Consider the following 15152-nt stretch of genomic DNA (forward strand, 5'->3'; position numbering starts at 1 on the left):
GTCGTGAGATACGTCCAGCTGGTCTTAAATAATGCCAATCTACCCAATGAAGCCGAAGTCAATTGAAATAAAATCTTTGGTTTTTCAATTCCTTTTATCTGTTTGAACTTTGAATGTTTAGCAAAGTTAACCTAAAACTGCATTTGTTTATTATATCAAGGAAATCATCAAGCAGCATGAATGTATATCTATATACATATTTAGTATATGATTCTCCTTGAGCTTTTTACAGGGCATCTCGCTAGTCGCGCTCAGTTGTGTCTTTAAATCACTTTTTACTTTGTTATTTTGTTGTTGTTGTGGTGTTCAATGAAAACGTTTTCCCAGCTGTTGTCCGTATCTAGTTACGAGCTATGATCCGCAAATGCAACTGAGTACACACACACAAACACACTCACACACACACACAGGCACAACAAATGTTGCACTTAGCATTGATGTAATGACATTAAATCACGTAGCCGCCATGAGGCGAGTATTATCCATATATGCAGCATTATAGCGTGGCGCATATGGCTGCCACTTGGCGTCGCAGACCCCAAGTAGCACAATGGGCCCCACAACCCTCTTCACACACACACACACACACACACACGTACACACGCCGCACACTTCATTAATCAGGCACACAACAAAACATAACCCAACCGAGATAATACATATATATGTGTGTATACATATATGGTCGTGTGTAGCCTAAGTTATTTGATGGCTGCTGACAAATTACTTTATTTGTTGTGCCCTACACGAAAGCGGGGCATTAACTGCCGCAGATATGATGTGTGCTCAGCGGCAAGTTTTTTGGAATAGATAAGTTTTTGCTAGTCTTGGAAAAAATAACTATAAATTTTGTAGACAGTGCAAGACTTTTGAACTAGGAATAGTTTTGATTTGTTGCTGAAATCATTTAAGACTAAGCTAAAACGGGGTTTGTTTATATTTTCTTAAAGTTTATATATACAAATTTTAGCTGGCTCGAGCTCAGGGTTTAACTTATTCAACAATTCAGTTTTAATTTTTTGGCTGCGATATATTTATACATTTAATTTATTTAAAACTGAATTACAACTTTGATTTGTTTGCGCTAAAAGAAACTAATTCATATCAGCTTAGTCATATAAAAAAAAAAATGGATTTGAGTTTAAACTAATATCAGACTATAAAATATTACAAAAGTAATCCAACAAAAAAAAATCATGTTTTTAAAGAAAAACTTTTAAAAAAATCTTTAAAGAAAACATAGTCTTAAAAATATTATTTAGTTTCTTATTCTATCAGTTCATATATAGTCACAAGATATACAAGACATGTGTTTTTAAACCTTGTAGAGGGTATTATATATTTGTCATGAAATGTGCAATGCATAGAAGACATCTGCCCTTAAAATATATATATTCATATATATATACTTAAGCGTATTATATATATACTCAGCGTTTACGAGCTGAGCATTCACTATTCCACATATCTGCAATGGGAAATGTCTTAAAGGGTATTAAATCTTCGGCATGTTGAAACAATTCTCACTTGCTCATTCTCAAAACTCTTATCAAAACGTAGAGCATACAAAGTTCGTTAGATTTGAGCGGCAGCTGGCACTTTACGTTTTATTTACAACCATAAAATAAACACCCAAAATGAAATTTAATTGCACTTGTCAAAAAAAAAAAAAAAAAAATAAATAGAAGAAGGGTTGCCCCCGCCCCCTCGCCATCAAACGCATTTCGACGACAATTGAAAATGAAAGAGAATTGAAAATTAAATCACTTGCAATTGCGTCAGGGCCAACCAGTTGGTAACGTTTTTTTGTTTTTCCTAATTTATTTATTTATTTAATGTTGTTTGAGTTTTTGTGAGATGCTCGCATCTAGCCGGAGAACTGTGCCAGTTGTTGTTTCATAATTTGTAATAGCTGCCATAATTGGCTTTAAATGTGCTGCCAACAAATCCTTTAAGGCGCTGCCCCTGAGATCTTGCCGCAGTTGTTGTTGTTGTTGTTGTTGCTTTACAGCCTTATATGAGGTGTCTGATTTGGCCAAAACGTGCTAAGCTGCAAACAAACTCTAAAAGGCAGCTCCAAATTGAAGTGCAAACAGATTTTGTTGTTGTTGTTGCTGCTGCTGCCATTAATTATGATTATTTTGGCCATAAATAGACGCTGATGTTGTGAGAAACTGAATCATCATTGATAAAAGAAAGAATGAAAAAAAAACAAAACACAATGATTAGAAATTAGTTCATGTTCTCAGTCTATGTCTATGCGACTGATAAGAATAGTTTCCAGGTAAAAACTGATTAGAAATGTACACAAAAAAAACACACACACACACATTTTCCAATTGATTTACTTTGGAATTGGAAAAACGTTGCGTTGCATTTGCTGCATTGTATTTTATTATTTCTACTTCTTCTTCTTATTACACTTGAATCTATTTTTTTATTATTATAAATAAAATAAGCATAATATATATAATAGCTAAAGGCGTTCTTTTTTTCCACTCTATATTTATTAATTATATTTTATTTATTTTCATGTGCAAACGTTACACCTACACACACACACACACCTCTACACACAAACACACACACACCTTTACACACACACGAACTACTTTTGTTTGCTGGTGTTGTTGTTGTACAATTGACTGGTTGTTGCTTTTTTATTTACTCTTTTTTCATAAACACAATTTGTACATTTTGTATAAAATATGCTCTTAAATTACATTTATTTTGTACATACCAATCGACAAAAAACAAAAAACAATCCACGCAACTCAATCAAAATCAAAATAAACAACCAACAACCACAAATCCAACAAATCCGCAACCCAATTATCGATATACGAACAGGTGCCGCATCCTGCCGTGCTGATTGTAAGTATCCAAATGTCTATCACGAAAAATGAAAACATTTTCAAAAATTTATAAACAAATTAACCAACTTTCTTTATTTGTCTACTCTGTTCTTACCAACAATTCGATTGACATTTCTCTGTAATCCTTATTTAAACTCTTGCAGAACTATTCGTTTGTAGACCCATTCAAGAGAGCTAGAGGGTATAATGATTTCGTGTTAAATTAAGTAACAGTCAGAAGAAAGCATCCTTCGACTCCATAAAGTATATATATTCTTGATCAGCATCAAAGGCCGAGTCGATCTAGCCATGTCTGTATATCTGTCCGTCTGTCCATATATATGAACGCCTCGATCTCAGAACCTATCATAGCTGGAGACTTAAAATTTTAAATACGATTCCTCCTAGAGCTTCTTACTTGTTTATATAAAACTTAAGCTTAGTGTTTATCAGTACAAAATATTATACAAAAATTATAGTACAAAAATTATAGTACATAATAAAAAAACTTTATAAAGAAAATACCTTGTATACCAAAATTGTGTTATAATACAATTTTGATAGAAAGGATCCTACAAAAAAGTAGTAGATATTGTTATTTGTAAATAAAACATACCAAAAGTTGTGATCTATCTATGTGAAAAGTGAAACGTATATAACACATATAATATGGAAGCTATTTGTTGTTATCTTATAAAGATAGATCTATAGATCTGCAAGAATGCTACGGCTTAACTTCTATATTGATCACTTTTATAATATAGGAACTTTTTATTTTCGTACAATAGATCTGCAAGAATATTTAAACTACGGCCGTGTCGTGGTTCACTTTCATTTTTCAATTGCTTACTCTCATTTTCATTTCAATTCTCAAGAATATTCCACAATTTATGTTGTTCTAATACTCTTCAGTTGTTGACTCTCATTCCAAAATAAAAAGTCTGAAAATCTAAATCATAAAACATGCCCATTAATTGAATTCTAATCGCAATTGTGCCCTGTTACTTATTACTACAACTACTCCTCCTCCCCCCTCATGCTATCCATATATATGTATATCAAACGCCTCGCGCCTCGCGCTACGCATATTTAGAGTAGTCATCAAGAAACATTTGCGGTAAAGTATGCTCTTCATGTAGCCAAGAAATCTTTTCAATATGTACATATAAAGTATACCCCACCAGAATCTTATTTCAATTTATGCATGGGCTTTTGCCTTGGTTTATTTCTGCTTTAAGCTCTAGTCAATTACGGAGTCAATTTCTGTCCACCTGCTACTCAATACCTTTACCTTTACCTCTAGCTATACCTAACCACATAACCCATAATTGCAGAACTTTTCGGTGAACACGAATAAATACATTAAGGTCAAATGTAATGTCAATAATATATTTGGTAATATGGTGCACAGTAGGAATAACATCGAAGCAAGCAATAATCTGGCTTCGACGACGATCATGCAGCTGGAGGGGCTAACTGAGGCACATTGTGACTGTCTTGTTGTTGATATGCCAGAGGTGGAGGTAAAAACAGCCCACAGGGGAATCCGTAGACAAGACGTTCCAAATGCGTTCATCAAGTGCAGTGCGATCGAAAGAAAACCCCAATTTGAGAAACATTTCTATAGCTAGCCATATTTAGAAGATCTTCGATTGTTTGCTTTGTAGCTCAATGATCCCTCTGCTGGAATTTTATCTGTGAATGTTAATTCATAGTGGGAAAGATAAACCATGCGAAAGATAAGCTCTGAAAAGATATTCAACTTGTTATTTGAAATACAAATATTGCAGATCAATAAGTGCAAAAACATTGTTGAAAAGTTCAGCAGAAAAAAAGGAGATCATTTTTGTATAGAATAGGGAATAGGATTGAAAAAATAGAAACAATAATCAAATTTCATCTGTTAACTTAGAGTTAACCTAAATGAGATCATTCTTAAAAGATATTAACTGCTGACAGCACGATCTTCGATCTATTGAGATCCTTAGATCATTATAAAAACAAGTCTTGTGTAGTTAAAGCTTCTTAGAACATAAATTTTATACATAAAATAGGTTTTTGCTAGACCAAAAGATATTTCCAGTTCATTGTAGATCATGTTTTAAACAGATCTTTGTTCTGATCATGAAGAAATATTAATGGATAATAATACAATGTACTGAATTCAGCCACTAACCAAAAAACATATAGACTGGACATGCCGTGTACAATAGGTGGTCTCCAAAAATTGGTTTGCATCTGGTCCAACGAGCGAGTAAGATATACATATGACATCTTTTGATCGCTCACACTACAGAAAACTCCTTTGGCTTACTCTCTTCCATATGATTTGTGCGATAGAACGGCATCGCTGTTTTTTATCTCGCTCCCACTACAGGAAACTGCTTTGGCTTACTCTCTTCCATATGATTTGTGCGATAGAACGGCATCGCTGTTTATTTTTATCTCGCTCGCACTTACTCTCAGTGCTCTCAATGCTCTCTTCATGTCTAGGTACCGTTTAAATGTTTGTGTGTGCATGTGGCAGCACAAGCAAAAATGCCCACAAATTCAATTTTTGTCAAAAGTCGGTGGCATTTCTTCCCTTTTGAGGGGACGAGTAATATGAAATCATGAAAGGGTTTGCCAAGTCGATGCGAAATTCTTTCATTTTAGCTCGGTATTGCTGGAAAGGGTACCTAAGCGTTGGCATGTGTGCATTTTAAAGTTTTTGGACTTGCTATTCACGCATACTTGCATATTTTGTATATGAATAGAAGCATTTATGCGCATGTGTGCCTGTTGGTCCCTGCCTGCCTGTCCGATGCAAATTTGGCAATATTTTTGGACTTCTGAATTTCGAGCTCTGCGCACACACACACAGAGACACAAATGTGTGTGAATGGGCTGATCATGGGCGCAAAATTTAAAAATATCATTTTTGGCACGCGTCTGACGCGCGCCCTTCTTTTTATGATTTAGGATTTGAATTGAATAGCTTGAATATGATAAGTCAATAAAATTAATAATGCAATAAATATATACATATGTATATACATAATTAAAGATTTTAATTTTTGCACAAATATTCGCTGTTCATAAAATTATTTAAGTGATCAGTCACTTGACCTATGTATGTACATATGCAAGTGCAGGTGCTTGCCAAAAGTTAACCCTTTCGGCCCAACGGGCTGCTGCAGGTAATAAGGGGTCAACATTCATTCATCAATTCAAACCCAAAATCATAAAAAAGAAGGGCGCGCGTCAGACGCGTGCCAAAAATGATATTTTTAAATTTTGCGCCCATGATCAGCCCATTCACACACATTTGTGTCTCTGTGTGTGTGTGCGCAGAGCTCGAAATTCAGAAGTCCAAAAATATTGCCAAATTTGCATCGGACAGGCAGGCAGGGACCAACAGGCACACATGCGCATAAATGCTTCTATTCATATACAAAATATGCAAGTATGCGTGAATAGCAAGTCCAAAAACTTTAAAATGCACACATGCCAACGCTTAGGTACCCTTTCCAGCAATACCGAGCTAAAATGAAAGAATTTCGCATCGACTTGGCAAACCCTTTCATGATTTCATATTACTCGTCCCCTCAAAAGGGAAGAAATGCCACCGACTTTTGACAAAAATTGAATTTGTGGGCATTTTTGCTTGTGCTGCCACATGCACACACAAACATTTAAACGGTACCTAGACATGAAGAGAGCATTGAGAGCACTGAGAGTAAGTGCGAGCGAGATAAAAATAAACAGCGATGCCGTTCTATCGCACAAATCATATGGAAGAGAGTAAGCCAAAGCAGTTTCCTGTAGTGGGAGCGAGATAAAAAACAGCGATGCCGTTCTATCGCACAAATCATATGGAAGAGAGTAAGCCAAAGGAGTTTTCTGTAGTGTGAGCGATCAAAAGATGTCATATGTATATCTTACTCGCTCGTTGGACCAGATGCAAACCAATTTTTGGAGACCACCTATTGTACACGGCATGTCCAGTCTATATGTTTTTTGGTTAGTGATTCAGCTCAGTAAAAACCCTCTGAGAGCTTAGACTCTCATTTAGCAGGATCTTCGAGGCGATCGCATTGCACCTAGCCTAGGAAATTGTGCCCTGTCCATCTATGTGTAGGCTCTGTATTCATTTTAAGCTTTTCTGCATGTGCCGCTTATTCCTATTGTTAACCAACTCCTAAATCTAGAGTATTTTTTTGTCGTCTGCGTCTCTGTAAATGTTGTATGTTGTATTTGTGTTATGTGTTTTTTTTGCTAACCAAAAAAGAAAATCCCAACCCCGTCTGTAAACATGTTAATAATCCACGACTCATTCACAGGGCGAGCTGGAGCAGCAGCTGCTGCAGGCCAATCCCATACTGGAAGCCTTCGGCAATGCCAAGACGGTCAAGAACGACAACTCGTCGCGTTTTGTAAGTTAATCCTTAACCATATCGAAATAAAAATAAATTTAATATATATTTGTGTTGCAGGGCAAATTCATACGCATTAACTTTGATGCATCGGGCTTTATATCGGGCGCCAATATCGAGACCTATTTGCTGGAGAAGTCGCGTGCCATTCGTCAAGCGAAGGACGAACGTACATTCCATATATTCTATCAGCTGCTGGCGGGCGCATCGCCGGAGCAGCGCGAGAAATTCATACTCGACGACATTAAATCGTATCCATTCCTCTCGAACGGCACGCTGCCGGTGCCCGGCGTCGATGATTTTGCTGAATTCCAGGCGACAGTCAAATCGATGAACATCATGGGCATGACATCCGAGGATTTCAATTCGATATTCCGCATCGTTAGCGCCGTCCTGCTCTTTAGCAGCATGAAGTTCCGCCAGGAGCGCAACAACGATCAGGCCACGCTGCCCGATAACACGGTCGCCCAGAAGATTGCCCATTTGCTTGGCCTGAGCGTTACGGACATGACGCGCGCCTTTCTCACGCCCCGCATCAAAGTGGGTCGCGATTTTGTGACCAAGGCACAGACCAAGGAGCAGGTCGAGTTCGCCGTCGAGGCCATTGCGAAGGCCTGCTATGAGCGCATGTTCAAGTGGCTGGTGAATCGCATTAATCGCTCGCTGGATCGGACTAAGCGACAGGGCGCCTCCTTCATTGGCATACTCGACATGGCAGGCTTTGAGATCTTTGAACTGAACTCGTTCGAGCAGCTGTGCATCAACTATACGAACGAGAAGCTGCAGCAGCTCTTCAATCACACCATGTTCATATTGGAGCAGGAGGAGTATCAGCGCGAGGGCATCGAATGGAAATTCATCGATTTCGGACTCGATCTGCAGCCCACAATTGATCTGATCGATAAACCTGGCGGCATTATGGCGTTGCTGGACGAGGAGTGCTGGTTCCCCAAGGCCACGGACAAGACCTTTGTCGACAAGCTCGTCTCGGCCCATTCAATGCATCCGAAATTCATGAAGACCGATTTCCGCGGCGTTGCCGACTTTGCGATTGTGCATTATGCCGGACGGGTGGACTATTCGGCGGCCAAGTGGCTGATGAAGAACATGGATCCGTTGAACGAGAATATTGTGTCGCTGTTGCAGGCATCGCAGGATCCGTTTGTCGTGAACATCTGGAAGGATGCGGAAATAGTCGGCATGGCACAGCAGGCGCTAACCGATACCCAATTTGGGGCGCGCACGCGCAAGGGTATGTTCCGCACCGTGTCGCATCTGTATAAGGAACAGCTGGCCAAGCTGATGGACACGCTGCGCAACACGAACCCGAATTTTGTGCGCTGTATCATACCGAATCACGAGAAGCGCGCTGGCAAGATCGACGCGCCCCTGGTGCTGGACCAATTGCGCTGCAATGGTGTCCTCGAGGGTATACGCATCTGTCGCCAGGGCTTCCCCAATCGCATACCCTTCCAGGAGTTCAGGCAACGCTACGAACTGCTCACGCCCAATGTCATACCCAAGGGCTTTATGGACGGCAAGAAGGCCTGCGAGAAAATGATTCAGGCATTGGAGCTCGACTCCAATCTGTATCGTGTTGGCCAATCGAAGATCTTCTTCCGCGCCGGTGTGCTGGCACATCTCGAGGAGGAGCGCGATTTCAAGATTTCCGATTTAATTGTCAATTTCCAGGCGTTCTGTCGCGGCTTCCTCGCCCGCCGCAACTACCAGAAGCGTCTCCAGCAGCTCAACGCCATACGCATCATTCAGCGCAACTGCGCCGCCTACCTCAAGCTCCGCAACTGGCAATGGTGGCGTCTCTATACCAAGGTCAAGCCCCTATTGGAGGTGACCAAGCAGGAGGAGAAGCTGGTGCAGAAGGAGGATGAGCTGAAGCAGGTGCGCGAGAAGCTCGATACGCTGGCCAAAAATACCCAGGAATATGAGCGTAAATATCAGCAGGCGCTGTCCGAGAAGACAACGCTCGCCGAGCAGCTGCAGGCCGAGATTGAACTGTGCGCCGAGGCGGAGGAGTCGCGTTCACGTCTCATGGCACGCAAACAGGAGCTCGAGGATATGATGCAGGAGCTGGAGGCGCGCATCGAGGAGGAAGAGGAGCGTGTGCTGGCGCTGGGCGGCGATAAAAAGAAACTGGAACTGCATATTCAGGATCTGGAGGAGCAGCTCGAAGAGGAGGAGGCAGCACGTCAAAAACTGCAGCTTGAAAAGGTGCAGCTGGACGGCAAGATCAAGAAGCACGAAGAGGAGCTGGCGCTGACGGACGACCAGAACCAGAAGCTGCTCAAGGAGAAGAAACTGCTCGAGGAGCGCGCCAATGATCTATCCCAAACCCTGGCCGAGGAGGAGGAGAAGGCCAAGCACCTGGCCAAACTGAAAGCCAAGCACGAGGCGACCATCGCCGAGCTGGAGGAGCGCATGCACAAGGATCAACAGCAGCGCCAGGAATCGGACCGCACCAAGCGCAAGATCGAAACCGAGGTGGCCGATCTCAAGGAGCAGCTGAACGAGCGACGCATCCAGGTGGAGGAGATGCAGGCGCAGCTGGCCAAGCGCGAAGAGGAGCTCACCCAAACGCTGATGCGCATCGACGAGGAGTCCGCCACAAAAGCCACCGCGCAGAAGGCGCAGCGTGAGCTCGAGTCGCAGCTGGCCGAGATTCAGGAGGATCTCGAGGCCGAGAAGGTGGCGCGCAGCAAGGCCGAGAAACTGCGTCGCGATCTCAGCGAGGAGCTGGAGGCGCTCAAGAACGAGCTGCTCGACTCACTGGACACCACAGCCGGTAAGTGGACAATGAATTGCAGTTCCTCAATCATTTCTTACATCACATATTCCTTCCTTCCACAGCCCAACAGGAGCTGCGCTCGAAGCGCGAACAGGAGCTGGCCATGCTGAAGAAGTCTCTCGAGGAGGAGGGCGTCAACCATGAGGGCGTGCTCGCCGAAATGCGTCACAAGCACGCCCAGGAGCTAAACAGCATCAACGATCAGCTGGAGAATCTGCGCAAGGCCAAGTCCGTGCTGGAGAAGGCCAAGGGCACGCTCGAGGCGGAGAATGCGGATCTGGCGACGGAGCTGCGCAGCGTGAACAGCTCGCGACAGGAGAACGATCGCCGGCGCAAGCAGGCCGAGTCTCAGATCGCCGAGCTACAGGTGAAGCTAGCGGAGATTGAGCGTGCGCGCTCCGAGCTGCAGGAGAAGTGCACAAAACTGCAGCAGGAGGCGGAGAATATAACCAACCAGCTGGAGGAGGCCGAACTGAAGGCCTCGGCGGCCGTCAAGTCGGCCAGCAATATGGAATCGCAGCTGACGGAGGCGCAACAGCTGCTGGAGGAGGAGACCCGCCAGAAGCTGGGACTCAGCTCCAAGCTGCGTCAAATCGAATCCGAGAAGGAAGCGTTGCAGGAACAGCTGGAGGAGGATGAGGAGGCCAAGCGCAACTTCGAGCGCAAACTGGCCGAGGTCACGGCCCAAATGCAGGAGATCAAGAAGAAGGCCGAGGAGGATGCCGATCTGGCCAAGGAGCTCGAGGAGGGCAAGAAGCGTCTTAACAAGGACATCGAAGCCTTGGAGCGACAGGTCAAGGAGCTGATGGCACAGAACGATCGCCTGGACAAGAGCAAAAAGAAGATACAGTCGGAACTGGAGGATGCTACCATCGAACTGGAGGCGCAACGCACGAAGGTAAGTTACCATCCAGACATTAACCCAAACCAGTTGCTCATCCAATTCGCCCACTCCCTCGCCAGGTGCTCGAACTGGAGAAGAAGCAGAAGAACTTCGACAAGATACTCGCCGAAGAGAAAGCCATATCAGAACAGATCGCCCAGGAGCGCGACACGGCGGAGCGTGAGGCGCGCGAAAAGGAGACCAAGGTGCTGTCCGTTTCCCGCGAACTGGACGAGGCGTACGACAAGATCGAGGATCTGGAAACGAAGCGCAAGCAGCTGCAAAACGAACTCGACGATCTGGCCAACACGCAGGGCACCGCCGACAAGAACGTCCACGAGCTGGAGAAGGCGAAACGTGCCCTGGAATCGCAGCTAGCCGAGCTGAAAGCACAAAACGAGGAGCTCGAAGATGATCTGCAGCTGACCGAGGACGCCAAATTGCGGCTGGAGGTCAATATGCAAGCGCTGCGCTCCCAATTCGAACGTGACCTGCTGGCCAAGGAGGAGGGCGCCGAGGAGAAGCGACGCGGTCTGGTCAAGCAGCTGCGCGACCTGGAAGCCGAACTGGATGAGGAGCGCAAGCAGCGCACGGCCGCGGTGGCGTCCAAGAAGAAGCTGGAGGGCGACCTCAAGGAGATCGAGACAACCATGGAGATGCATAACAAGGTGAAAGAGGATGCACTGAAGCATGCCAAGAAACTGCAAGCACAAGTCAAGGATGCGCTGCGCGATGCCGAGGAGGCCAAGGCCTCCAAGGAGGAGCTGCAGGCGCTCAGCAAAGAGGCCGAGCGCAAGGTGAAGGCTCTCGAGGCCGAAGTATTACAGCTAACCGAGGATCTGGCCAGCTCGGAGCGTGCCAGACGTGCGGCCGAAACGGAACGCGACGAACTGGCCGAGGAGATTGCCAACAATGCCAGCAAGGGTTCGCTCATGATCGATGAGAAGCGACGCCTGGAGGCGCGCATCGCCACCCTGGAGGAGGAGCTCGAGGAGGAGCAGTCCAATTCGGAGGTGCTGCTCGATCGCAGCCGCAAGGCGCAGCTACAGATCGAACAGCTGACCACAGAGCTGGCCAACGAGAAGTCCAATTCGCAGAAGAACGAGAACGGACGCGCGCTGCTCGAACGCCAGAACAAGGAGCTGAAGGCCAAGCTGGCCGAGATCGAGACGGCGCAGCGCACCAAGGTGAAGGCCACGATTGCCACGCTCGAGGCCAAGATTGCCAATCTAGAGGAGCAGCTCGAAAACGAGGGCAAGGAGCGGCTGCTGCAACAAAAGGCCAATCGCAAGATGGACAAAAAGATCAAGGAGCTCACCATGAACATCGAGGACGAGCGAAGACACGTCGATCAGCATAAGGAGCAAATGGATAAAGTGAGTGCAACTTTTAAACGATTTAAAAGATTCCATATTTAACCCCTCAACCCCCCTCTCTGTCTGTCAATCACAGCTGAATAGCCGCATCAAACTGCTCAAGCGCAACCTGGACGAGACCGAGGAGGAGCTGCAGAAGGAGAAGACGCAGAAGCGCAAATACCAGCGCGAATGCGAAGACATGATCGAATCCCAGGAGGCCATGAACCGTGAGATTAACTCACTGAAAACAAAATTGCGGTAAGTTGACGCCAGATAAAACTGGGACAGAAAGTGGGGCATATCAATAGATGGGATGGGCCTATATGTGGACTATAAATTGGCCTCCAACTAGTTAAGCCCTTGCAGAACGTATTTTTGAGGAGGGAATAAGAGGTAGAAGGAGTTTGGGTTATATATTTATGTTACTTTTATATAAATAATATTTATAAATAAATTTGAATTCTTTTATAAATAATTTACGAGTTTTTCAAGATACTTGAATTATTTATTAAATAATTGATGAGTTTTTCAAGATATTTGAACTCTGATGAGTTTTCAAGATATTTAAATTTTTTTATAAATGATTGATGAATTTTTCAATATATTTGAATTCTGTTATAACTAATTTATGAGTTTTTCAAGATATTGTCTCAAAATTCAAATATAGTAAATATGAACTTGTTAAATTAAATCTTTTTTGACGTCGGATTACTTTAACACAAAGCTCCTATAGGAACGAACGGACGAAAGCTATTTTGTTTTTCTTAATATTTCAACAAAACTTACAATTTATTAACTTTATTATGCAACTAATGTTTTAGATAAATATTAATATTATATGTTAATTTAATTTATAGAAGTAATCGAGAAAAGTTAAGTTTTCGCTTTCAAATCCGACAAACTCTATCAGAAACCTTCCATTTGAATAATCGATTTAAAGCTGACTTTTTGTATAGATCGTTGTGGGGCTCAGTATATTTATATATCTCATATGTGCCCTACATGTCTGCAAGGGCATTCAATTTGTCGGCTTGCCGATGATAACTATGCTTTTTGCCTATTTTCTATTATTTCTTTTGGTTTTTGTATATTTTTATTCTTGGCTCGACGTTGTCCTCGTATAGCTCGATTCAGGTGGCCGAGACCGAAAAGGCCAAGGCTTATTCGCCGAAAAAGGATGCTGCGCTCATTATGAATTGTGAGGGTCTGCATTAGGTTTCGTTTCGCTTCGCTTCCTCTTGGTAGGCTGTAAGTGCTGGCGACATCATCTTCATTCACCCAACCAAAACAACAACAACAACAACATAATCCGGAGAATGAACCAAATCCGACACCGACTTCTCTGCATGTTACACACACAAACACAAACACACACACACATCAAATCGTGCGTTTTAATAGTGTTCAATGTTCGATTCGATTCCCCCTCCCAGGAACAGCAATCCTCTATAGAACTTAGTGCATAATGTCGTATCTAGCGTGTTATTATTCTTCCCCCCAACTCTCTCGTTATATATTCTTATATGTTTGCGTTGCCCTTTTCAACCTCTGATCTCGATCGCTGCACGTTTATCCTGGCAAACGGCTTGTAATCATAATTTGTAATAATTTCTTTTCTATTTCCATTTCCATTTTGTAGACGCACCGGCGGCATGGGCCTCAGCTCCACCCGACTCACGGGCACACCATCGTCCAAGCGCGGAGCCGGCGGTGGCGGCGGCGGCGACGACAGCTCATCGGTGCAGGATGAATCATTAGATGGCGAGGATTCAGGCAATTGACGCGTTAATTATTAATACAAACAAAAAAAAAAAAACAAAAAAACAAAAAACAAGAAAAACCAACAAAAAAAGGAAATAAACGATTATATTTTAATGTTTCTTTTATATAATTTCTCTGTTATTTTTTATATAAACTATTATTCTTAATTAAAAACTTAAAAACAACAACAAACGCAAAACAAAAAAATAATTATACAACATAAAAACAAACTACAACAAATACGCGTATTAACTTTTCCAAAAAACTTCCTCCCCTCTTAAAACCCAACAACAATGCAATATACACATACACAATCGATTTCACAATCGTGGTACATTAATAAATACATGCATTTAATAACTAAAGGTTTATAAAACAATCAAATGTTGAACAAGCAACTAATATACGAATTTCGTTTTGTTTAGAAACAATAAATATTTGCTATAACAATTAAATATGTTTGCAATAACTGTTTGAATTGACGCGGGTAAAAAGTTTGTTGTGTTGGCAATGCTCTTGCAGTGTGGCCGTACATGTCAGCGCTGATAATAGCGGCTACATTATTCAGCTTTTGTCAGTGTGCAAAACATCGGCCCCTCGAGGGTATGCAATGAAAAATTTCAACCGCCGATTATTATCTACCTTCTGCACATTCCTGTTCGCCTGGTATTTCAGCTGAAATTTTGTTAAAATCTCGTGACCAATTATCGAAAAATAAAATCGGTTACTACAAGGACGATTTCGATGTCCTTTGGCCAGTTGGTAGCCCTGGTTAATACAAATTGTTTGGCGCACGACTCGCCAGGATTCGCAAGGATACGGCTGAGCTGTTCGACTACTTTATGTACAGGGCTCCTTGAAGGATTTTGGTCCTTTTTATTGCATATTCTGAATTGGCTGGATAAGCAATGTCTGCTGGCCAAAGGACATGAGGGTAGTCCTTGAAATGGCCATGTTATAGCCGATTTTGTTTTTAATAAAATGGTAGAAAAATAGCTATAGCTCTGCCATATCCTTGCAGATTTTCAAAGGAGCTGGTTCGTTAGGCTCGTTAGGACCAACCGCATCAATCTGCAT

General features: G+C 42.9%; 1 protein-coding gene across 2 annotated transcripts in view; it reads left to right on the forward strand.

Annotated features, from left to right (window-relative positions):
* Positions 1 to 14530, forward strand: part of zip (myosin heavy chain 10) — a 33957-nt gene extending 19427 nt beyond the window's left edge. Inside the window, exons 6-13 of one of the 2 annotated variants that reach the window (XM_064695671.1) lie at positions 2851 to 2874; positions 4190 to 4378; positions 7178 to 7270; positions 7331 to 10070; positions 10136 to 10971; positions 11037 to 12332; positions 12409 to 12572; positions 13954 to 14530. In XM_064695671.1, the coding sequence (XP_064551741.1) occupies positions 2851 to 2874; positions 4190 to 4378; positions 7178 to 7270; positions 7331 to 10070; positions 10136 to 10971; positions 11037 to 12332; positions 12409 to 12572; positions 13954 to 14095 (5484 nt within the window). In that variant the 3' untranslated portion in view covers positions 14096 to 14530. The remainder of the gene's footprint in view (positions 1 to 2850; positions 2875 to 4189; positions 4379 to 7177; positions 7271 to 7330; positions 10071 to 10135; positions 10972 to 11036; positions 12333 to 12408; positions 12573 to 13953) is intronic. The other variant, XM_064695672.1, reaches the window with a different exon arrangement.
* The last annotated feature ends 622 nt before the right edge of the window (positions 14531 to 15152 follow it).

Source organism: Drosophila montana, unplaced genomic scaffold (genome assembly GCF_035044405.1).
Source record: "Drosophila montana isolate Dmon_TW-CO22-7 unplaced genomic scaffold, ASM3504440v1 contig_3833_1, whole genome shotgun sequence".
Classification (NCBI taxonomy): domain Eukaryota; kingdom Metazoa; phylum Arthropoda; class Insecta; order Diptera; family Drosophilidae; genus Drosophila; species Drosophila montana.